At 43.7% G+C, this 26,058-nt stretch overlaps 1 protein-coding gene across 2 annotated transcripts in view; it reads right to left on the minus strand.

The window, feature by feature from the left end:
• The window catches only part of LOC134350711 (pleckstrin homology domain-containing family G member 1), a 198,297-nt gene that overhangs the window by 125,043 nt on the left and 47,196 nt on the right, over window positions 1–26,058 (minus strand). For both annotated transcript variants that reach the window (XM_063056299.1, XM_063056300.1), the window contains exon 2: window positions 14,191–14,265. In XM_063056299.1, coding sequence (XP_062912369.1) covers window positions 14,191–14,239 — 49 coding nt within the window. In that variant the 5' untranslated portion in view covers window positions 14,240–14,265. The remainder of the gene's footprint in view (window positions 1–14,190; window positions 14,266–26,058) is intronic.

A 26,058-nucleotide genomic window follows, 5' to 3' on the forward strand; every position in this document is an offset into this window, starting at 1 on the left:
AGCAATGGATGCACTAGACCAGATTTCCAGAAAGGAGGGGATGCAGCCTGGCATTTATAGTGGTGACCCTCTATTCAACACTTAGTTCACAGGTGACCTGCACTCCTGCAGATCACGCACCATCTGTAGAGAGAGAAGCAGTAAATGTTTCAGGTGAATGACCTTTCATCAGAACCATTCTGAAGGATCACTGATCTGAACCATTAACATTCTCTCTCAAAACATGCTACCTAACCAACATCCTTTATTTTATTTCAGAATTCCAGTCACTTTGACTTCTTCTTGTCTCATTTACTAAAGCCATTTATAATTCTGAAGCTTCTATTAAATCTCACTTTAAGCTACAACCACCTTAGGTTTTTCGAACATCCACGTTCTACGACAATTCCAAAAAGTCCCACCTCTTCCTTCTCCCATGTCATTGACCTGAACTGAACACGATAATCCCATTTGAAAGCCAGCCAGTGCACTGGAGATTTAACACATCTGCCAGCTATGTACATGTTGCTCTTCCATGTACATGAAATTTGCAGGCTTCAGCTTGTCCTACTACCTTCAAAGATTTGCATGGAGGTGTACAAACCTCTCCCCATTCCTGTTGTATCCTTTAAACTCTTCTTTTTAGTTTGAACTTGTTCTCATACATTAACCAAAGGGACACATAATTGTGTGTTTCACTTCCATCTGGTAAATAACTACTGACCACTACCACAAAACCAATTTTATATTCCTGCAGCATTTAATGCTCTGGCATTAATAAATCCACACTGGCCATTATTTATTAAAACCTATTTTTATATTGGGTTAGCCTCTAAAATATTTGCATTAAGCTGACAGAAGATTTACACCGACCCCTTTTCTTGGCTGGGATTGTAATGGAGAAATTGGTTTACACCAGAGAATTGACAAGGAAAAATTGAGATTGTACTGAAGAATTTTCATACCAGGAAGTCAGAGTCTGAGTCAGTCAAGCAATGCAATTTAACTCTGAAAAAAACAAAGGCAACAAGACATAAATCAATGTAGGTGATTGAGGTAATAGTGCATTCACCGGTCATCTATCAAAGTCCTAGCATTTCTAGAATGATTTCTATGACCAGATGATAACAAATGCTTGGGCTTGGAAAAGGATACACAGCCTTAGAAAGGAGTTAGATAACATAATAAAAAAACAGGAATAGAACATAGAACCGTACAACACACAACAGGCCATTTGGCACATCATGTTGTGCTGAACTAATTTAACTGGTGAGTAAAAGCTTACTAAACTAGTCCATTCAGCCTACATGCATCAATATAACCAACTAACTCCACTCACATGCCTAAGAGCCTCCGATGCCCCTCTCTTATGCTTGCCTCAACTAAGACTCCAAGCAGTGTATGCCAAGCACAAACCACTCTAAAAGACTTGCCTTGCACATCTACTTTGAATTTATCCCTCTTACCCCAAAAGCATGTCCTCTGGTACTAGACATCTTACCCTGGGGGAAAAATACTGCCCCTCAATCTTATCAACTTCTGACTCAGGTCTGCCCTCAGCGTTTGCCATTCCAGAGAAAACAACCCAAGTTTGTCCAACTTCTCAGAACGCAAAACTCTAATCCAGGCAGCATCATGGTAAACAACTTCTACACCCACACCAAGGCTTCAACATCTGTCCTGTAATGGGGCCACCATAATACTCCAGGTACGGCCTAACCAAGTGGACCGTTTACAGAGTGGGCAGCTTTGCCAAATGGAGCACCACAGGAGTACTTTCTGGGAACTCAGCCAATCACCGTCCGCATCAACGATTTGGGTAAGACGACCCAAATGTCATATTATCCAAGTTTAGCAACGACACAAAGTCGGGCAGTGGTGTACATTGTGACGATGAGAAGAGCCTATAGAAAAGATGCTTGGCTAACTGAATTGCAAAGGATGTGACAGAAAAAAAAATAAAGGGGAATAGCGAGGTCATCATGGTCGGAAAAACCCGGAAAACCATATATTTTCTGCAAATGGACAAATTTGAAAGACAGTGGTGTTTCAGGGAACTTGGTCTTGTACAGAAGTCTCTGAAAAAAGTTACAAAGTAATGGGCAATTATGAAGCAAATGATATTTTGCCTTTACTTCAAGAGAATGTGTCTACAAAAGTAATGGTACATTGAAACTTGGTGAGAACAGATCTGGAATACTGTGTAACACGCATCAAAGTTGCTGGTGAACGCAGCAGGCCAGGCAGCATCTCTAGGAAGAGGTACAGTCGACGTTTCAGGCCGAGACCCTTTGTCAGGACTAACTGAAGGAAGAGTTAGTAAGAGATTTGAAAGTGGGAGGGGGAGGGGGAGATCCAAAATGATAGGAGAAGACAGGAGGGGGAGGGATGGAGCCAAGAGCTGTACAGGTGATTGGCGAAGGGGATATGAGAGGATCATGGGACAGGAGGCCCGGGGAGAAAGACGAGGGATGGGGGAACCCAGAGGATGGGCAAGGGGTATAGTCAGAGGGACAGAGGGAGAAAAAGGAGAGTGAGAGAAAGAATGTGTGTGTAAAAATAAATAACGTATGGGGTACGAGGGGGAGGTGGGTCATTAGCGGAAGTTAGAGAAGTCAATATTCATGCCATCAGGTTGGAGGCTACCCAAACAGAATATAAGGTGTTGTTCCTCCAACCTGAGTGTGGCTTCATCTTTACAGTAGAGGAGGCAGTGGATAGACATGTCAGAATGGGAATGGGATGTGGAATTAAAATGTGTGGCCACTGGGAGATCCTGCTTTCTCTGGCGGACAGAACGTAGGTGTTCAGCAAAGTGGTCTCCCAATCTGCGTCGGGTCTCGCCAATATATAGAAGGCCACATCGGGAGCACCAGACGCAGTATATCACCCCAGCCAACTCACAAGTGAAGTGTCGCCTCACCTGGAAGGACTGTTTGGGGCCCTGAATGGTGGTAAGGGAGGAAGTGTAAGGGTATGTGTAGCACTTGTTCCGCTTACACGGATAAGTGCCAGGAGGGAGATCAGTGGGGAGGGATGGGAGGGGGGGGGGCGAATGGACAAGGGAGTCGCGTAGGGAGCAATCCCTGCGGAAAGCGGGGGCGGGGGGCGGAACGATGTGCTTAGTGGTGGGATCCCGTTGTTGGAGGTGGTGGAAGTTACGGAGAATAATATGTTGGACCCACATGTATAGCACTTGTTCCGCTTACAGAGATAAGTGCCAGGAGGGAGATCAGTGGGGAGGGATGGGGGGGGGGACGAATGGACAAGGGAGTCGCGTAGGGAGTGATCCCTGCGGAAAGCCCTTCCAGGTGAGGCGACACTTCACCTGTGAGTCGGCTGGGGTGATATACTGCGTCCGGTGCTCCCGACGTGGCCTTCTATATATTGGCGAGACCCGACGCAGACTGGGAGATCGTTTTGCTGAACACTTACGCTCTGTCCGCCAGAGAAAGCAGGATCTCCCAGTGGCCACACATTTTAATTCCACATCCCATTCCCATTCTGACATGTCTATCCACGGCCTCCTCTACTGTAAAGATGAAGCCACACTCAGGTTGGAGGAACAACACCTTATATTCCGTCTGGGTAGCCTCCAACCTGATCGCATGAACATTGACTTCTCTAACTTCTGCTAATGCCCCACCTCCCCGTCGTACCCCATCCATTATTTATTTTTACACACACATTCTTTCTCTCACTCTTTTTCTCCCTCTGTCCCTCTGACTATACCCCTTGCCCATCCTCTAGGTCCCCCCCACTTGTCTTTCTCCACGGGCCTCCTGTCCCATAATCCTCTCATATCCCCTTTGCCAATCACCTGTACAGCTCTTGGCTCCATCCCTCCCCCTCCTGTCTTCTCCTATCATTTTGGATCTCCCCCTCCCCCTCCCACTTTCAAATCTCTTACTAACTCTTCCTTCAGTTAGTCCTGATGAAGGGTCTCGGCCTGAAACGTTGACTGTACCTCTTCCTAGAGATGCTGCCTGGCCTGCTATGTTCACCAGCAACTTTGATGTGCGTTGCTTGAATTTCCAGCATCTGCAGAATTCCTGTTGTCTGGAATACTGTGTACAAGTTTGGTCTCTCTCTCTGTGAAAAAGAACGCTTACAAAAAGGGAGTGAAGAATGAGAAATGATCTCATTAAACCATACAAAAATTCTGTTCAACAATGTTGAAATTGCACAATGTTTCCCTGGTCTCCAGAACCAGAGCTCAGTCTCAAAGCAGTCGGCTACCCATTTAGAATAGAGGAGTGAAGACAGTTCTTCACCCATGAGGTGCTGAATCTTTGAAATTCTAAACTCAACAGGCTAGTGGAGGGTCAGTAGTCAAGTATATCAAGAGAGATAAATTTTCAATATTAGGAAAATTTAGGGTCATGCAGGAAAGTTGCACTAGAGACAAAAAGAATCAACCATTACTCTTGCTGAATGACAGTAACAGCACAAAGAGTCAAATGGCTTACTCTTGCTTTATCAGATGCATTTTTTAAAATCACATCAAAACATAGTGAAATGTATCATTTGCATTAACAGCAAACACAACCCAACCCGAGGTTGTGACGGGGCAGCCCTAAGTGTTGCCACATTCCGGTAACACTATCAGAGTTACGAAACAGAACACTGCAACCCATAGTGAAGTTGGGATTCACTCAAAAGCAGTAAGTCATATCCACCCATTCCAATGGAATTCCTTCGCAGATTGCTACTTGCATTCAGATGTTAGAATGGCAATCTTTAATGAGTGACCATCAACCTCAGCATTGTTTTCATTGCTGGTTACAAATTAGGTTACAATGCTGTCTTGTCCTTGAACACAGATATCGCCAAGTGTGTGAGTGCAGACGGCAGTCAGTTTTATCTTGAGCAAGTTATCCACTGGGATCTGTAAATGAAGCTTTGAACTGGTTCAAAATGTTCTGTTGTAATTGTTTAAAAAATCCTGCAGGAAAATAGACCCCTGCTGCAGTCAACTGTGCTAATAAATAGGTTACCATTTAACACAGTCAGCAATTCAGATGTCATAGTTAAGCGAAAGCCCGAGCCTCTCTGCTGGAATATCATGGTTCAGGTTTCACTGGCAGGCCTTCGGCATTAACCCAGGCTGGCAACGGAGTCCAGTAGCAAGGAAGGGACTCTTCTGAGGCAAATCCCTGCAGAACATTACCTGTGTCTGTTCTTCAGCTCAAAAGCAGCTCATTATCACAGAGCTCTTTATCTCGTGGTTTGAGGGGCCTAATATACCTCAAAGGATAAAGAAAAAAAAATTTCCATTCGACTGTCATTGAAGTCAAGTTTTGACTTTAACAACAATCAAAGAGCCAAAAAGGCACTTTGCACGTGAGTAATTGGCCAAAATAATATTAACATAGGATCAAACATGGCAGCATCAGAAGTGACCGAAGCCTTGGTCAGAGAATCAGTTTTTATCCTTCACAAGACTTTAAAGAGATATGTAAGCAAGTTCAAGAATTAGGATCAAGATAGACAATTACATAGACCTTAAAGGCAGGAGAAGCTAAGATCTTAAGCACACGAGTTGCAGAACAGGTCTGGATAAGGCCATGGGAAAGAAGGAGTTCTTTTTGTTGGACACGAGCTTTATAGAAGTCAGCAAAAGGGGTGATCTAGCAGAAATCTGCATAGTATAATCCTTGAAGGATCAACATAGACAGATAGGACATTTCAGAAACATGGCAAGTGGCAAACAGTAAGGGGAGAGTTAATGGACAGATAGCAAGTGCACTTTAGTGATGAATGTGATTGCGGGTAGAAAAAGATTGATTGAGGTTCAGTTACAGATTGAAGACACCAGGAATAAGGATTTAAAGTGGGATTGAAGAATGAATCTCAACAGAGCAGGAAAAAAAAGATTTTATCCACTGCAAGCTACCAGTCAATGTCAAGTCATTACTAAATTGAGTCCAATCAACCTAGGATGCATCTCAAGGGCATTAATTATAAAATCAGATTGCAATTTGACCCAGAATAATGCTTTGGCAAGGCCACATATGGAACATAGTGTGCCATTTTGACTCCCTTATCTTCATAATTATTTTAATACCATCATGCAATTGGGAAGGGAGAGGGTTGAAAATTACAGAGCAAGGGTGTGGGAACACAAAATTAGCAGGTAAAGAAAAACTCTTTAGAGGGAAAACTCCAAATCCAACCAACACACCCCACACATCCTCTCACCCCAAGCAAGCCATCGAATTCTGAACATGCTGAAGTTTGGAAAGTGTACATAATTTTGAAATCATGGACGGCATTGGCAGCATAGAATGTTTACTCCATGTAACTCTTGACTTCATCTTAACAAGTTAGAATAAGGAACACTACAGCACAGGAACAAGCCCTTCAGCCAATTATAGTGTGCTGAAATAATTAAATTATTAATAGTAATCAAATGCTCAACTAAACCAAAATCGGCATGTGATGTGAAATTTGTTCATTTAGCAACAGTAGTTCAACGTAATACATAATATAGAAGAAAAAACCCAAAATAAAATAATAAGTAAATCAATTACAGTACACGTACAGTGAATAGATTAAAAATTGTGCAAAAACAGAAATACTATATAATAAAAAAAAGTGAGGTAATGTCCAAGGGTTCAATGTCCATTTAGGAATGGGATGGCAGAGGGGAAGCTGTTCCTGAATCGCTGAGTGTGTGCCTTCAAGCTTCTGTACCTCCTACCTGATGGTAACAGTGAGAAAAGGGCATGCGCTGGGTGCTGGAGGTCCTTAATAATGGACACTGCCTTTCTGAGACACCGCTCCTTGAAGACATCCTGGGTACTTTGTAGGCTAGTGCCCAAGATGGAGCCGACTAAATTTATGACCCTCTGCAGCTTCATTCAGTCCTGTGCAGTAGCCCCTCCTCCCCATACCAGATAGTGATGCAGCCTGTCAGAATGCTCTCTCCACAGTGTGTGTGTGTATATATATATATATATATATATATATATATATATATATATAGAAGTTTTTGAGTGTATTTGTTGACTTACCAAATCTCTTCAAACTCCTAATGAAGTAAAGCTGCAATCTTGCCTTCTTAATAACTGTACTGATATGTGGGGACCAGGTTAGATCCTCAGAGATCTTGACACCAAGGAACTAGAAACTGTTCACTCTCTCCACTTCTGACCCTTCAATGAGGATTGGTATGTGTTCCTTCGTCTTACCCTTCTGGAAGTCCACAATCAGCTCTTTCGTCTTATTGACGTTGAGTGCCAGGCTGTTGTTGTGACACCACTCCATAACTTATCCCTTTGCCTACACAATGACCATATCCTTCTGTTCCTTGCACACTCACTGCCCATCCAAGAGCCTCCTGAACACCCCATCATATCTGCATTCACCACCATCCCAGCTGGAATGTTGCAGGTACTCACACTCTAAAGAAAAACTTGCCCTATATATCTCCTTTGAACTTACCCCCTCTCAATTAGACATTTCACCTTTGGTAAAAAGATACCGTGCTGTCTACTCTCTCTATGCCCCTCAATCGTATAAACCCATATCAGATCTCCCTCAACTTCTGCTGCTCCAGAGAAAACAACTCAGGTTTGATCAACCTCTCCTTATAACACATATCCTCTAATCCAGGCACCATCTGCACCCCTCGCCAAATCCTCAACATCCTTCATGTAATGGGGCAACCAGAATTGAATCCAACACTCCAGCTGCAGCCTAATTAGAGTTTAGAGCTGCAATACAACTTCCCGACTTTTGATCTCAATTCCTCGACCGATAAAGCCAAATGTGCCACCCTATCAACCTGTGTAACCACTTTCAGGGAACTATGGACTTCAACTGAAATATCTCTCTGTTCATCAACACTGTTAATGGTCTTGCCATTAACAGTGTACTGTCTCTTTACATTTGCACATTGGGTTGGATTAAAGGCCATCTGTCATTTCTCTGCCCATAATCAGCAACTGATCTATATAACACTGTATGCTTCCCTGGTCTTCTACACCCTTCCACAACACCAATCTTCATACCATCTGCAAACTTACCAAGTCATTCATCCGTGTTGTCATCCAGAAGTCCCAGTACAGATTACAGAACACCACTAGTCAAGACCTCCAACCAGACTAAGTCCCATCAATCACTACCCTGCAAGCCAGTTCTGAATCCAAATATCCAATTCACCCTGGATCTCATGCTTATTAAACTTCTGAATGAATCTCCCATTAGGGACCTCAGCAAATGTCATGCTAAAATCTATGCAGACAACAGCCACAATTCTACCTTGAATCACCTTTGTCACTTCCTCAAAGCTCAATCAAGTTAGCACACACCTTGACCTGCACAAAGTCATGCTGACTGTCATTAATTCTGCCATGGTTTTGTAATTACTCATAAATCCTATTCCCAAGAATCCTCTAAAGTAAGCTTTCTAGCATGGACATGAGACTCACTGGTCTAGAACTTCCAGGAGTACCCATGTTTCTGTCCTTGAATAATGGAATATTAGCTACTTTCCAGGACCTTGCCTGTGGCTAGAGAGGACATGAAAGTATTGGTCAAGCCCCAGAAAACTCATCTCTAGAATTGCTCAATAGCCTAGTGTATATCCCATTAACCTCAGAGACTTTTCCACCTTAATATTCTTAAGAGACCCGATTCTCTCTCTCAAAATACCCTAGCAAATTAGCACATTTCACACTGATCTCCATATCCTTCTCCATGGTAAATGCTACTGAAAAGTATTCATCTTAGACCTGACCCACATCCTCTGCCTGCAAGCACATGTTCCTCCCCTATCCTTGAGCAGTCTTACTCACTCCCTAGTTAGCGGCTCGCTCTTGATGTACAGAATGCCTTGCTGTTCTCTAATCTCACTCGCCAAGGACTGTCCACGGCCCCTCCTGTCTTCCTAATTGCCTTCTTGAGTTCCTTTTGGACTCCTCTATTGCGCTGTTTGACTACAGCTTCCTAAACCTTACATAGGCTTTATTTTTGTGTGACTATATTCACCACCTCTTAACGTCCACGGTTCCCTTACCTTGCCCTTTTTATCTTACTGGTACATACCTGTTCTGTACCTCATGCAGTCAGTCTTTCAACACTCCTCACATGTCAGACGTTCACTTGCCAAAATCAGCTGTTCCTAACTAACTCTCCCAAACTTATTCCTAATTCATACCCTCTTAAATGTGCTGCTCCAGTTTAATACTCTCTCCAATGGTCCATACCTATCAGTATCTACATCCATCTTAAAACTTAAGGGGCTCAAGGACTACTTCAAGATCCAAAAGGGAAAGAAACTTCAACATGAAACGACAAAGGTGACAAGGCAGCACTTTGTAGCAAGGCTGTGACCCGCCAGAGTGGAAATGTTGGTGCTTCTCCTATCAACACAAACAACACCTAGAGGGCATTGGTTTAGGGAAGTGGGACCTTTCTTATCAGCCAGAAAGTAGCAAGTACTTAGAATGTACTACCTAGGAGAGTAGTTGAAACTGAGTCATAAATAGCTTTTAAGTGTCCGGATAACCACTTGAATCACTTGGACATAAGAAACAAGGTAAAGAGATTAATGTAGAAAGATGACTTATAGTCAACATGGATAAATTGGGCCAAATGGACAGTTCTATGCTGTAATATTCTACCATACCTCTGTAAGTGACCAAGATTGATTATACAATGCAACTATCCTCCACTCACTGCATTCTTCTGCAGAAATAATGCTGCTTCAACCAGGGCAAGATGCTGTAGTCTGTTTGTTCTCCAAACAGACTATTTGAGTGAATTGTTTCCTAAGAAAAACAGACAGCTTGCTGTCAGTCATGTGTCTTGCCCTTCACACCTAGACCTTAGAAAAGATTATGTTAGTGAATAAAAATGTAGGCCATGTCTCTCTCATCAGTGACACAGAGGAGGAGTAAGTCAAGAGCTTAAACTCCAGGTGGATCGCAATATCAATTATATTTTGGGACAAAGATGAGTGGATTATAAGGCTGTTAAGGGATATAGAACTTAGATATGTAAATACAGCTGTGGGACAGGCCGAGTGCAAGGAAATTAAAGTGTTTTAATTTTCCCAAGGTCTGTAGTGAGGAAATTATTCTGCTTTGCCTCAATGGAATTAGAACACAAAAAGAACATAGAACAGTACAGCTCAAGCCCTGCAGCCCATGATGTTTGTGCCAAATTAAACCAACACCCCACCCTTCCAATACCCGCACCTTCATGCATCAGCTTAAAGCCTCTTGTATTTCACTGTTGGATCTGCTTCCATCTCTGCCTGTGGCAACCCATTTCAGGAACCTACCACTGAAAATTTACCCCTCTGACCCCACAAGCTAGACCAGTATTCAGCATTTCTGCCCAATTGCCCTAGCTACAGCTCCATTTAGAAATAAGTAAGTTCCCACCAGGTCTCCCCCTCAACCTCCAAGGAAACAGAGAAAGTTTGGTTTTCCTACCTGACTGCTTTGAGATATTATAGTCAGTGTTGGCACACAGCTTAAGAAAAGGAAAAAAAAAGATCATTGGTTCCTGTCTGAACGTTGCCCTGCCTAAGAGGCTCTAGGCTAGGGTGATTAATAACCCAATAACCCAAGGCCCCACCCATCTACTCAGATGGATTTCAAGTTGCAATGATACAACTTCAGAGAGGAGTGGGGAGTTCACCTGTGCCCGGGCCACAACAGTCCATCGCAGGCCGTTTGTTTGTGAGAGCTTGCCATGCAAAATCAGCAGCTTCTCTCTGGCATCGATGTTACAATGATGCATGCACTTCCATGGGTAAGATGAGAGTGTCCTGAAGCTGTGAAGGATTTTTTTTACGTCTCACCCATAGAAAGCTGGTGTCTCTACGGCTCAGGACTTGCAGGAGCCCAGAGGAGTAGCTCTCAAAATGGAAGCTCGAAAGCTGAGAGACATTGAAACCCAACACCATTGATCAGAAAATAACTTCAGTTACTTTGGTAGAAATTGACTCTGCCCTCCCTCCCACAAATTGGTTTTAGATTACATTTGTGCACATTCTCGGTTCTACAAAGCTGCTCACCTGCAGAAACAAGAAACACAGCAAACAAAAACAGATCCTCCTCCTGTGCAAACAACCCAAGAATCTGAATGGAATGCAAATCAAACAACTCCCAGAGTCGCCAAATTTCATGGGAATGACCGCAGAGGAATATTAACTGTATTTGCTTGGTGACAGTGATGGACTAATTGGAATGAAGTCAATGTGGTTAATTTGTCCTGAAGTTCAAGTTGAATATCTAGTGTTAGGATGGGAAGAAGTTCATCACTGACTAGGCCAATTTGACCAATAAAAAGGAAAGCGTCATGGATTTACAACAGCATATGAAAATAGAGTGCTAAAGAGATTCTCTGCGATGCTGACTGACCTGCTGAGTATGACAGTTAACGTTTCAAGCCAATGACTAATCATTAGAACTCATTTTCATGAAGTGTCAGCTCAGTCTGTTTCTCTACACATGCACCAAAGTAGATTATCGAATTGTTGAGTAGTTTATGGGATTTCATGGCATTCAATTGGGCTATGTGGGATTCCAACTGTATGCTGGGTTTGGGTTAGGCATGCTTTACCCAGGTCAAAGTGTTCTGCTGAAAATTAGTACTTCTTTCCAGCAATATATTACAAACCATATTTGGATTTTCCATCTTCACATAGGTCTATAGAGTTTGGTGTTGTTATGCAGCGTCACACAACATGAGAACAGACCCTGTGCCCCAGATGGTTCACACCCACCAAAATGTCCTGTGACTTAAACCTTTCCTATCCATGCACTTGTCCAACTGACTGGTTTTTGTATCTGCCTCAATCCACATACAGTACATATCACCACCTGTCCTGCCCCTCAAGTTTAGCCCGATAGTTTTTGACTTCCATAAACCTGGTAAAAGAGAGTGAATTCACCCTAAGCCCCTCAGGACTCTGTGCACCTCTAAGAGGTCATTTCAGTCTCCTACACTCCACAGAATAAAGTCCTAGGCTGGCCAACCCCTCCCTCTAACTTGGCCCTTATTTATGGTGATGTTCAAGTCAGACATGAAAGCGTGTTCCAAGTCCCTGGTATCAGGTCAGGTTTTGATTTTACACCAGGGCATGGCACCTTGCCATTGTGAGAAAGACACCACCGTCGATTTTCCACATAGCGCTGCAGTTAATTCTTAAATATAGATATGACCTGCATATCCTTAGTTACCCTGAGAACATGACACTGGGGAACATTCTTTGGCTCCCAAAAGCTGAAATATAATCCCTTAAAATGTAGGGGATACCATTCAGCCCCTCAAATCTATGCCAGCTCTCACAGCAAAATATACCCAAGCGACTTGTCTGATAACACAAAGTGGCTTAGTATATCTGGGCTATGAACAACATTCCAGCTTGAATGCAGAGACTCTCACTATACAACAGCCTGCACCTTTGGCTGCCTGAGGTGTACTTGGGCTTTGTCAAAGTTAAAAAGGGATAGAGTGTAGGCAAAGTCACCATGCCCCACAAGGAAGGATTCTGCTGAGTCGGCCAGTGGCAAGATTCAATTAAACAGGGTCAGCAGCCAACCACCTTTGCTCAGAACCAGTCACCGAACCCCTGGGACAGGACCAGATCTGGTGAGGTAAGGAACAGCAGCGGTTCACCAATTACATGACTGGACAGTGAGTCAAAGGTCTAGTTGACACAGCCTCTCCTCATCAATAGGGACTGGCTTCCTGACTGAATCTGAAAAAGCTGACATCACAACTTCTGGACCACTTGGTTCAACGTTCCCTTGCGGGAAAAGAAGATCGCACCCATAATTGTCCGCCCGCTAAATTTGTTTTAGCAACAGTAGGGGTAGGGCTGGTAATGCTTATGGAATTAGAAACGGGCATACTTTTGTTGCCTCAATTGTCATTAACGTAGATCAAACTTAATGGTAGCCCAGGCACTAGGTTACGATCTCTTTCTTTGTACTTGGCACAATTTCCCAGTTCAAAAGGAACAGACTTCGTATTCATCCCCATGATTTGCTTTCAATGCCTTAGGCCTTTATTTTATTCAGAAGTGTGGCATGAGGAGCTTAGCCCAAAGTTTGAAGTCTAATATACATTAGAGACCCACCATTTTAACAACTCCAGAAAAGGGCTGTTCTAGCCAAGGAGCATCCTTTAGAACCTATGTTGGCCATTTATTAAACTACCATACAAATATTCTTGTTCTGCAGCTCAGATCAAATTCCATCACTACATTTGTATCAAAATATCACTTACAATTAGGAAAAATAAATTTGCAGAGAAAGTTTTTAAGATTCTTACTACAGTGCCACGTGCTGAATGGCAGTGTGATAAACACAGAGTGATCACCATTCTGCCCAGCATAACTGTGATGACCCCCTGCTGGACCAGACAAACCAGTCCCACTACCACACCATTTCACAATGCATCCTTCATCTTTGCTTTAAAAATATCATCTACCTGCAGGAATTATCCCCCACTCAAATTGTCCAAAATAGTCTTGCCTGGGCCCATTATCTTAAGCTGAAAACAAGATCGGATCAAGTGCATTGCAGTTTGGTTGCTAGGAGCCAATATTGTACCATCTCCACTGCTACAAACAAGGCCCCTTTGATTCAAAGAGTTTAAAGCCAGGAATCCTTGCAATCAAACTTTACCGTACAAGCAACAATTTTGCAAAGAAACACCATAAACACCAAAAAGAATGAATTGATTTAAAACACATTAAACATCAGATCATCTCAATGGTCAATCAAAGAAAGAACAAACTTTGACAACAGTTCCACAGATAAAAATAAAGAATTATTAAACAGTGTAGCTGGAAGCAGTAACTAAACAATTCAAATTGTCATGCCACAACAAATTACTCAGCACAAAGCAGTTCCCCCACAAATTGATCAAATGCCCAGTTATCAGTAAAACTGAGGCACCCTCCAATTGAAAGAAAAACAGCTTTTGCAAAAGAAAACTAAAAATCTGCATTTCATTGTAAGTGCACAGTTCATTTTATTTCTCAGTTACAGAGAGAACTCTAAAATTAAAAGACCTATTCTGTCAACTGCATTGCTTAACTCCACTTTTTTTATAAACTCCAAGGGGGATTGTGCACAGTGTGACACACTGCTTCAGAGACTCTGCCTTTCATCTATTAAAGGTGAAGACATACTGCTACTTGCAAACATAGAACGACAGACACAAAAAAAAACAAGTACAAACCTTCACTTCTGGAAATGGCCTCTATCTCCTCCAGTGCCTTATCTGGCATCTCAGCACACAACAAACTACTGGAACCTGAAGGAGAGAAAGGACAGAGTCATGAACACTGCATAATGGACCCATGAGAAAAAAGCCTTCATCATCACACACAGATGCAGTTTTCCGTCAGTCTCTGATCTTAGGAGGTGGAAAAACATGAACATTCTAAAGTCTCAAGCACGATCTCAGTAAATGTTTCCAATGTCCTAAGAGTGCCTGGTTTCAGATGAGCCGTCAAGGATGGCAAAGAGCATGACAGCTCTCGCACATCTAATGGATGATGCCGTTATTCGAGAGAGGAGACAAGCAGAAAGCAGGAGACTATTGGATAATTAGCCTAACTTCTGTCAGTGGTGAAATGTGGAAATTACAACACGGAATGAGCTGGAGTTGAAGTTGGAGGTAAAGTATGAATGTTTATAACATAAAACAAGTGGGATAAATGGGCACTTTTAGATTGGCAATCAGTAGATAGGGTGCACAGAAGTTGACCTTTAGCCAAAGGATGGTCAGTCTGTGTTAATTATTGGCTGTGGGGGCCAAGTCATTGGGTATATTTAAAGTGGAGGTTGATAGCTTCTTGATTAGTAAGGGACTCAAAGGTTATGGGGAGAAGACAGGAGACGGATAATAAATCAGCCATGATAGAATGGCAGAGCAAACTGGATGGGCCAACTGGCCTAATTCTGCTCTTACGGATCCTATCCTTATCACTGCATATGGGCATACTTCCATGAATTGATTGCAATGTTTCCTGTACCAGTAGAATGTATACTGGCATGATAAGATTTCATTTACTCCCTATGATGTGAAGGAAGGTCACTCAGCCAATCAAGTCCATGTTGCTTCTCAGAGTAAGCCCAACAATCTCAATCCCCAATTCACCTCCTCTCCTCCTCTAACACCCCCACATGCCCACCAATTCTCATACCACCCTATGCCCAGTAACCAATCTACTCAACAACCAGCGTGTCTTGTGGAGGTGGGGGAAAAAACCACAACAGGCAGTGGAAAAGAACAGGAAAACAACCCCGACTGCAGAGAACAACATCGCGTCTGGGTCAGCGGTGCTGTGTGGTTGTAAAAAGATGCTTCACAAGTTAAAGTCTGCCTCCAAAATCTAAATGAAAATAAAGCTCCCTTGTCTAGCCAACTATGTTGTTGACAATGTTCCTTCAGCTTGTGACCATGACTTACAGAAGGATGTTAAAAAAATATAGAAACCATTCGTAACCATGTGGGGAATGGAAATGGCAGTGGTGTAAATGCAGGGCTTCCTAACCTGAGGTCCATGGGACTCACGGATAATGATAGGGGTCCAAGGCATAACAAAAAAGGTTGGGAATCCCCAGTGTAAATGGGTGTTGATGGATCTAATGCACTGAAGGTCCTGGTTCTCCCCTGTAAAATCTTTGATTTTAGATTTTTTTTTCACCCTTGAGATTACAATGAATTGGTTTCAGTTATAGTTATTGGAAAACTTCCATTCAGTTGTTTACAATATATATTAATGACTTGGATGAGGGAATTAAATGCAGCATCTCCAAGTTTGCGGATGACACGAAGCTGGGTGGCAGTGTTAGCTGTGAGGAGGATGCTAAGAGGATGCAGGGTGACTTGGATAGGTTAGGTGAGTGGGCAAATTCATGGCAGATGCAATGTAATGTGGATAAATGTGAAGTTATCCACGTTGGTGGCAAAAATAGGAAAACAGATTATTATCTGAATGGTGGCCAATTAGGAAAAGGGGAGGTGCAACGAGACCTGGGTGTCATTATACACCAGTCATTGAAAGTGGGCATGCAGGTACAGCAGGCGGTGAAAAAGGCGAATGGTATGCTGGCATTTATAGCGAGAGGATTCGAGTACAGGAGCAGGGAGGTACTACTGCAGTTGTACAAGGCCTTGGTGAGACCACACCTGGAGTATTGTGTGCAGTTTTGGTCCCCTAATCTGAGGAAAGACATTCTTGCCATAGAGGGAGTACAAAGAAGGTTCACCAGATTGATTCCTGGGATGGCAGGACTTTCATATGAAGAAAGACTGGATGAACTAGGCTTGTACTCGTTGGAATTTAGAAGATTGAGGGGGTGATCTGATTGAAACATATAAAATCCTAAAGGGATTGGCAGGCTAGATGCAGGAAGATTGTTCCCGATGTTGGGGAAGTCCAGAACGAGGGGTCACAGTTTGAGGATAAAGGGGAAGCCTTTTAGGACCGAGATTAGGAAAAACTTCTTCACACAGAGAGTGGTGAATCTATGGAATTCTCTGCCACAGGAAACAGTTGAGGCCAGTTCATTGGCTATATTTAAGAGGGAGTTAGATATGGCTCTTGTGGCTACGGGGATCAGGGGGTATGGAGGGAAGGCTGGTGCAGGGTTCTGAGTTGGATGATCAGCCATGATCATAATAAATGGCGGGGCCGAATGGCCTACTCCTGCACCTATTTTCAATGTTTCTATGTGCAATGTTACCTCAAATGAATAGGTTACACAGTTGATTGAGCTAATTACCTTACAATCACTACACTAGGACATTGCAATACAGTCAGTATCTGTACAACTTGATTAGTCCAAGTGCAAACGTTGTTACCAGCAGCATGAATGCAAGTATTCTGGGCCGAATGCACTCCTTCATTTCTCTACTAATACCACTGTCAGAAAAGAGAGTTTAGGTCAAAAAGGTCTCCACTACCTCACCTTAGCTGGGTACAAAGAAGCCCATGACACTAGCTTAAAGAACTAGTAAACACACAACCTAGAAGCAACTGCCACAGGAAAGAACACTTCACCGCTGTACAATCTCCACAAATACTTACTGCCCACACCTCAACCCCACTGATGTCCTGCCCAAGACAGATTTGCCATTTGCCTTCATCAGGTTGATAACATAGTGGAGGCTCCTGTTAAAAACGGCCAAGTTTCTCTACACAAGGACAACATTGAAAAGACACTCAGGGCAGATTGGAAAAGGTATAACACAAAATTCCTATTAAAAAGGAAGGATTTCCACTTGTCTGCACTGTATCGGGAGGGGAGGAGAAGATGGCGGCGCGACACAGCACGCGCGGCCACTCCGAATTGATATCGTATTTGTTAAATAGGGGCCGTGCACAATCCTGATTTGATGGAGACGGACGTGAGAAGCACGGAGGAACATCTGGAGAAACTTCTGAAATGCCTGCTTTGCTGCCGCTGCTACTGTGCAATCGAGAATCTCCAGAGGGGAAGGCCCCGAGTCCTCGGCTTTGCCTATTGCCGAGGCCGGGGTCGAAGTGCTCAGCAGAGATGGTGCTTGCTGCTCAGTGTCGCAGGGCTGGTCGGAGGCTCGAAGTTTTCGGACGGACTCAGAGTCGGACTGTGGTCAGGGTGCTCCCAGGATGCTGCATCAGCAAGTTTACGGCACTGGAAGCTCATGGCAGGGAGTGTTTCTCCCTTCAACCATCTGTGTGAGATGATGGGACTTTCGAGAGACTTTGAGACTTTTTTTTTACCGTGCCCATGGTCTGTTCTTCATCAAATTGCGGTATTCCCTTGCACTGTTGTAACTATATGTTATAATTATGTGATTTTTGTCAATTTTTTTTGTCTTGGTTTGTCTTGTGTTTCTGTGATATCATTCTGGAGGAACAAATTGTATCATTTCTTAATGCATGCATTACTAAATGACAATAAAAGAGGACTGCGTGTCCTCATAATCTAATCTAATCTAATTAGCAACGTGGGTGACAAGTCAATAGAGCTGCTGTCAGGAGGTGGCCTGGGTTTAGATTCAGATTTATTTAACACATGTACATCAAAACGTAAGTGAAATGCGTCATTTGTGTCAACAACCAACACAACCTAAGGATAGGCTGGCCCCGCAAGTGTCGCCTCACATTATGGTGCCAACGTGGCATGCCCACCATATTCACAGAACAATAATGCAGAGAAGAAGCCCAGCTTCCAGCTTGACCTCACTCCACATCGCTGTCCCTAAGCCCTATTCTGACCCCTATCTCCCCTCTGTCCCCAAATCCATCCTCCTACAAAGCTCAAGATACAACTCGGTCTGAACCACAACCTTGGCGGAGAGCACAGCTCGGTGCCCTCTTGACCGGAAGTCATTCCCGACTCTCGGTGTTATCTGTGTGGAGTCTGACATTCTCCCTGTGACTGTGTGGTATTCCAGCACCCAGCCCCCACCCACTCCATCCCCAGGTCCTCTGCTTTCCTCTCACAGTTGTGGGGGCTGGTGGGTTATTCAGAAACACTATACGGCCCCCTAGCCTGTAGCTGAGCAGAATTGGAGGTGGGAGGGGTAATTGACGAGAATATGGGAAGAGTAACATGGGATTAGTACAAATGGATGGTTGATTCAGTGGTCTTGAAGACCCTATTTCTGTGATGTGTCTCTCTGTGCCTCTAAAAAGCCACCGATGCATAACTGAAAATCTGACCTGCAGGAGAAACATTTAATTGCCAGCAAAAGGAACGCACGCCCTCATCACACCTTCAGAACCATGAACCTGAGCAAAATCAAACTGGCTGCTAATCTGGCTGCAATTCAGTCCAAATTTTGCAAACTGAAGCAAAAAAAGTGGGTACCATCCAATCAAAAGCTTTAATCTGGCTGCAGTGCATGATAGGTGTTACAGACATCTGCAGTGTCAGCAGAACACCAAGTCAGCAGGACAGTGCAGTTTGCCTGCTCCTGCTTAATGCAAAAATGCAGAAAGCATTCAGAAATGCAGTCAAAGGAAAATAACGTTATTCCATCTTGTTGTAGAATACAGACCACTGCTTACATTTCAATATTAAGTCACTAACATGAGACATAATGCTCTCTGCACTTTTGGATGAGAACCCTGAAAATTATGCAAATATTTTGCCTTCTCACCATGAAGTGCAAATCCTTTTATATTTAAAAAAACCTCTGGATATTTGACCTCATCTAAATCTGCCAACACCTCAATATGAGAAAGCCTTGATCCCTCCAACTTCATTGCATGCTGCATTTCCAGTTTCTCTTTCATCTCTAACGGTCTATAAACATGCTGCTGCCATTAAATCCAAGCTCAACTCTCCCTGCCACCCCCACTAAAAATACTAGCTTCAATGACAAAACATCGATTGAAACTTAATGGGCTAGAGATCAGCATTGTTGCAGCAACAGAAGATCAGACATTCATGTATTGGGAATTTTGTTAAGTAGGGAATCTATTTTAACTCTTTTGTGGACCTTAATGTGGCTCACTATATCATCCTTCCCTAGTCGATCTCCCAATGACCCCGCAAGAATGAACTCAAACTGCCTGACTTCATCAGACATCCCACCTCTCCCGGAAGTTCCGGGAGTCTCCTGCATATTAATAGTGGCTCCCTGATGCCTGCAAATTATATACAATATCACGGAAATCAATTTTTTTGAGAGCGAGCGCACGAGCAAGAGAGAAAGCGTGAGCAAGAAAGCAAGCGAGAAAGCACAAGAGCGACCACGAGAGAGAGAGAGAGAGAGCGTGAGAGAAAGGGCGAGAGAAAGCAAGCAAGAGAGAGCACGAGAGAGAGCGAGAGCACGCCATGGCAGAGTGTTCCAAAAAAAAAAGAAAATATAAAACGTACGTCACCCCAGACTAAAGTGTACCCCTGCCTAATAGGGGTCAAAATAATGACTGTGTTGCTTACTGCACTGTTTGCAACAGTGACTTTTCTATTGCCCACGGTGGGTTAAGACTGTAAAAGACATGTTGAGGTGAGTTTAACAGGTGTCATTCGTTCATTAGCATAGCTAACATTATTTAAACTAGCTGGCTAGCTGCTAAGGAGCTACTCTATTGCAGACATCCCACCTCTCCTGGAAGTTCTGGGAGTCTCCCACAAATTGATGGTGCTACCCCCCTGAAATGAGTTTTTGCAGGGTGGGATGCCTGCTTCATTATCCTTCCTGTCACAAAATCACTTGCAATGTTTTTGTCCTTTGCACTGTTAGTGGTACCTCCTTCCAATGGCCATCTTATTTCCCAATGTTACCCCAAAACATTGCAGTTTCCACATATACTGACTTTACCCAACTGGGAAATATGATTGATTATGTACTTGGACTGCTCATTCCTGAGCTCTGCATTTCTCACAGGCAATAATTTAATGCTCTGCAACATACTTCAGCAGTTAGGAACTCAGCTACTCTGCAACCACCATACCTCTCAACACCCACCATCTCCAACTTGTCTTGTTAAGCAGCTTAATGTGCCAAACCTTCCTCCAACCAAGTACTGCAGAAAAAGCCTATCACTCTTGTCTGTGCCAAACATTCCCAGGCTGAGGCAATTTGTACGTAAGCCACAAATAACAGCAAAATTTGGACAAAGTTGCTGCATCACCCAACAACTCCTGTACCTCAGTTCATCTGCTGCCCAACTTGGCACTACTACCAGACTGAAGCATCCCAATGCACAGGACTCCTGAGCTGGTCTTTCAGTCCTTGATAGACAAAGTCATCTGAAACTCTGTCCAACCTCCGACAAAGTACTGCTCACCCATTGCTATATTCCAGTTTGTTCCTTGACTTTAAAATTCTCAACCTTGCGTTCAAACCCTGTTTTGGTCCTCTGCCATGTGCAATTTGGAAGCTGTGATATTCTTAATCTGGAGCATCCAATTGTTTTTATTTTAAAAACAGTTACCACCCTATGCAAGGTCCTGCCTTCAGTTGCCAAGATCGACAGTTTGGCAATTCATTCTCCAAACCTTTCTCCCTTGTGCCCTCAAAATCACTGGCCTTCAGGGAGGCTCAGTTGCAAAACTTGTTGATTCAACTTCCTGTGAAATTACTTGCGATGTTCTACTTTAAGGGCTTATACAAATCAAAGTTGTTTCAGTAATACAAGATCAGACATTCATGAACTGGGACTAATTTTAAACATGATAGGCTACTGCAGAGTAATTAATATTACCCAGGAGTATAATACAATATTCAAAGTTAGTGAGACAGCATCAGGGACTACTACCACACGGTGCCAGTGACCGAGTCCTGATCCTGACCTGGGTTAATGTCTTCGTGAAGTTTGCACACTAACCAGGTGAACACTGGGTGCCCCAGGATGTTCCAGCTTCATTCCATATCCCAAAGATGACCTGCTCAGAAGGAGCAAGGTAAATTTATTATCAAAGTACACCCTATATGTCACCATGAGATTCATTTTCTTGTGGGCATACTCAATAAATACAGTAACCAGACCAGAATCAGTGAAAGACTGCATCAATTTGGACGTTCAACCAGTGTGCAAAAGACAGCAATCTGTGCAAATACAAAAAGAAAGATAGATAGATATAGGAACATGCGATGAAGAGTCCTTGAAAGTGAGTCTATTAGTTGAGGGAGCAGTTCAGTTATGAGGCAAGTGAAGTTTAATGAAGTTATCGCCTCTGGTCAAAGAACCTGATGGTTAAGAGGTAGTAACTGCGAGGGGGAGGTGGGGCCTTAGCGGAAGTTAGAGAAGTCGATGTTCATGCCATCAGGTTGGAGGCTACCCAGATGGAATATAAGGTGTTGTTCCTCCAACCTGAGTGTGGCTTCATCTTTACAGTAGAGGAGGCCGTGGATAGACATGTCAGAATGGGAATGGGATGTGGAATTAAAATGTGTGGCCACTGGGAGATCCTGCTTTCTCTGGCGGACAGAGCGTAGATGTTCAGCAAAGTGGTCTCCCAGTCTGCATCGGGTCTCGCCAATATATAAAAGGCCACATCGGGAGCACCGGACGCAGTATATCACCCCAGTCCACTCACAGGTGAAGTGATGCCTCACCTGGAAGGACTGTTTGGGGCCCTGAATGGTGGTAAGGGAGGAAGTGTAAGGGCATGTGTAGCACTTGTTCCGCTTACACGGATAAGTGCCAGGAGGGAGATCAGTGGGGAGGGATGGGGGGGACGAATGGACAAGGGAGTTGTGTAGGGAGCGATCCCTGCGGAATGCAGAGAGGGGGGGAGGGAAAGATGTGCTTAGTGGTGGGATCCCGTTGGAGGTGGCGGAAGTTACGGAGAATAATATGTTGGACCCGGAGGCTGGTGGGGTGGTAGGTGAGGTCCAGGGGAACCCTATTCCTAGTGGGGTGGTGGGAGGATGGAGTGAGAGCAGATGTACGTGAAATGGGGGAGATGCGTTTAAGAGCAGAGTTGATAGTGGAGGAAGGGAAGCCCCTTTCTTTAAAAAAGGAAGACATCTCCCTCGTCCTAGAATGAAAAGCCTCATCCTGAGAGCAGATGCGGCGGAGACGGAGGAATTGCGAGAAGGGGATGGCGTTTTTGCAAGAGACAGGGTGAGAAGAGGAATAGTCCAGATAGCTGTGAGAGTCAGTAGGCTTATAGTAGACATCAGTGGATAAGCTGTCTCCAGAGACAGAGACAGAAAGATCTAGAAAGGGCAGGGAGGTGTCAGAAATGGACCAGGTAAACTTGAGGGCAGGGTGAAAGTTGGAGGCAAAGTTAATAAAGTCAACGAGTTCTGCATGCGTGCAGGAAGCAGCACCAATGCAGTCGTCGATGTAGCGAAGAAAAAGTGGGGGACAGATACCAGAATAGGCACGGAACATAGATTGTTCCACAAACCCAACAAAAAGGCAGGCATAGCTAGGACCCATACGGGTGCCCATAGCTACACCTTTAGTTTGGAGGAAGTGGGAGGAGCCAAAGGAGAAATTATTAAGAGTAAGGACTAATTCCGCTAGACGGAGCAGAGTGGTGGTAGAGGGGAACTGATTAGGTCTGGAATCCAAAAAGAAGCGTAGAGCTTTGAGACCTTCCTGATGGGGGATGGAAGTATATAAGGACTGGACATTTCCGTCAACGTTTCCGGCTGGAACCTTTCGTCAGGACTGTGGAGGGAAGGGGCAGAGGCCCTATAAAGAAGGTGGCGCGAGGGTGGGAAGGACAAGGCTGGTAGGTTCCAGGTGAAAAACCCACTGATCGTTTCCATGGATGCTGCCCGACCTACTGAGGTCCTCCAGCATGTTGTGAGTGAAGAGATAATGCTGAGGCTTTATAAGACACTAGACAGGCTGCACTTGGAGTATTGTCAACAGCTTTGGGCCCCATATCTCAGAAAGGACACATTGTCATTGGAGAGAGTCCAGAAGAGATTCACGAGGATGATTCAGAGAATGAAGGGATTAACATACAGGAAACATTTGGCAGCTTTGGAACTATAATCATTGGAATTTAGAAGACTGCATGGGGATCTCATTGAGACCTACTGAATGTTGAAAAAACTAGATAGGGTGGATGTGGAGAGGATGTGTCCTCTGGTGGGGCTATCCAGACCTAGAGGGGACAGCCTCAACATTGAGGGGCAACCTTTTAGAACAGAGGTAAGGAGGGATTTTTTTTCTTAGCCAGAGAGTAGTGAATCTGTGGAATGCTCTGCCACAGACTGCAGTGGAGGTCAAGTCAGTGGGTAGATTTAAAGCTGAAGTTGATAGTTTCTGATTGGTCGGAAGATCAAAGGATATGGCGAGAAGGCAGATGTCTGGAGTTGAGTGGGATCTGGGATCAGCTATGATAGAATGGCGGAGCAAACTCGATGGGCTGACTGGCCTAATTCTGCTCCTATGTCTTATGGACTACTGTAAATTACCTCTAGGTGTGCCAGTGCTTGGGATACAGAAGCAAACTGATGGATTCAAATGGGAAAACAGGATTGTTCTGAGAGCTGGCACAGGCTCAAATGGGCTGAATGGTCACGTACTGCATCATAACAGTGTTTTATTTTGTAAATAGGTTCAGTGTATTGAAAGTGTACATCAAGTATTTATTTCCACACACAAAAAAACTTGAAGGTCAAAGTATTAACTGTACCAAGTAAGCAGATAATATTCAACCTAGGATGGTCTTTTCTGCTTACCTCCTCTGTTCAGGCTATCAGCAAGAGGCAGTATCGAGTACTGCCTCGACCTAAAAGATCGTAGTGATTACATTATAGGGCCTGAAGCAGTCTTCCAGGAAGCCATGTTTAAGATGGTATGACAGAAACTTAATTCTGTTGAAGTAATTGACAATAAGTACTTGCAAAGGCAGTAATGACTATAGAGAAGTATCAAATGCTTGCCTAGTTAAGCTTTTCTAGTCCAAACAACTGATCCCTCATCAGCATGGGCAAACTGCAACTGCAGTCCTCTGCAGAGGGCATAACAGGTCACCAGATATTCCAAATGAGTACTTTAAGGGGCCACAAGCAAGAGAAAATCTGCAGATTCTGAAAATCAAAGCAACACACACAAAACGCTGGAGCAGCTCAGCAGACCAGGCAGCATTTATGGAAAAGAGTTAACAGCTGATGCTTTGGGCTGAGACCCTTCAGTAGGACAAGGGGGCAGCCCATCACTTCAGGGAAGCTGCGAGTAAGTAATACACGATGGCCTCGGCAATGAACCCGGAGACAGGAATAATTGTTATTTGAAAACCGTGGCAGGATGCTTTGAAATACTCCAAGCAACCAGCTCTATAACAGCACAGTGGGAGAACTGCACTTTCTAAATAAACAGAAAATGAGAATGCCAATGAAAAACAATGGAACATTAACTCCTGTATGCCATGAACCTAACTTTGTTAACTCTGGTTGGTCAGGATACTTGAATCCATATCCCTATATGTGTGTGCCACTCTCTGTACTCTGCCATACTGTCCAGCTGATATCTCCATTACAGACCAAAGTCCCTGCCAGTTTTAATCAAATGCAGCTTGAAGGGTTTAATGATCAACTATCACAATGCCACACAATCCACCCCAATGACCAAAAGCCATGTCCTTCCACTGCACCACCTCTAAAAGAGCAAAACTAAAATGGGATTGAGAGCAAAGCCGTATAACATGATAAGACCACAAGATATAGGAGAAGAATTAGGCCATTTGATCCTTTGAGTCTGTTCCACCATTTCATCATGGCTGATCCAATTTTCCTCTCACCCCAGTCTCCTGCCTTCTCCGCGTATCCCTTCATGCCCTGACCAATCAAGAATCTATCAAGCTCTGCCTTAAACATACATTAAGAATTAGCTTCCACAGTTGCCTGTGGCAAAGAATTCCACAGATTCATCACTCTCTGACTAAAGAAATTCCTCCTTGCCTCCATTCTAAAAGTACTCCCCTCTATTCTGAGGCTGCGTCCTCTGGTCTTAGACTCGTCCACCATAGGAAACATCCTCTCCACATAAGGTAAATGACAAGAAAATTCTTTAAACTGCAGATTTAATAAGCATTTCATTGGGAGGAAAAAGTGCCGTAAAGTTGCACAGCTATGTGCTTATTAACAAATAGCAATCAATAATATCATTTAAATTCAAGGAATGTGCAAGAGGGTAAAGTTAGAGGCATGCACTAGGAAAGTTGGAATAGACTGGATTTCAGAGATGGAGAAGAGGTGACCCTGGAGAGATGTAAAAACAAGGATGAGCATTAAATAGATATTGCTTAACCTGGAACCAATCAGTAAAACTTTAAAGACATTTACTGAAAATAGCCCCATGACTCCACCGGTAGCTAGGAGATTTATCTTCAATTCCTGGTGCACAATCCTAGAGAGTTGGCATCCTTAATTGGAACGGAAACTGTTTTCCACAGCAAAATAAATGGAAGTTGTTTTGGAGAAGCTTGCATGTTAAAAGACCATTGTTCCAATAGCACAAATCATTCTAGGAACTCAGCCAACTGGACATATCAAAGGGGATTTCCATTTACTAATGTCTCAATAACGTTCACAAAGTAGTACCAAGGATGCTTGACCAGTCTCTCGAATCAATTATTTTTAACTATTCGTTTAGTCATTGGCATCATGAGGTTACACTTGTTCAGCACA

This window comes from Mobula hypostoma, chromosome 8 (genome assembly GCF_963921235.1).
Source record: "Mobula hypostoma chromosome 8, sMobHyp1.1, whole genome shotgun sequence".
Classification (NCBI taxonomy): Eukaryota; Metazoa; Chordata; class Chondrichthyes; order Myliobatiformes; family Myliobatidae; genus Mobula; species Mobula hypostoma.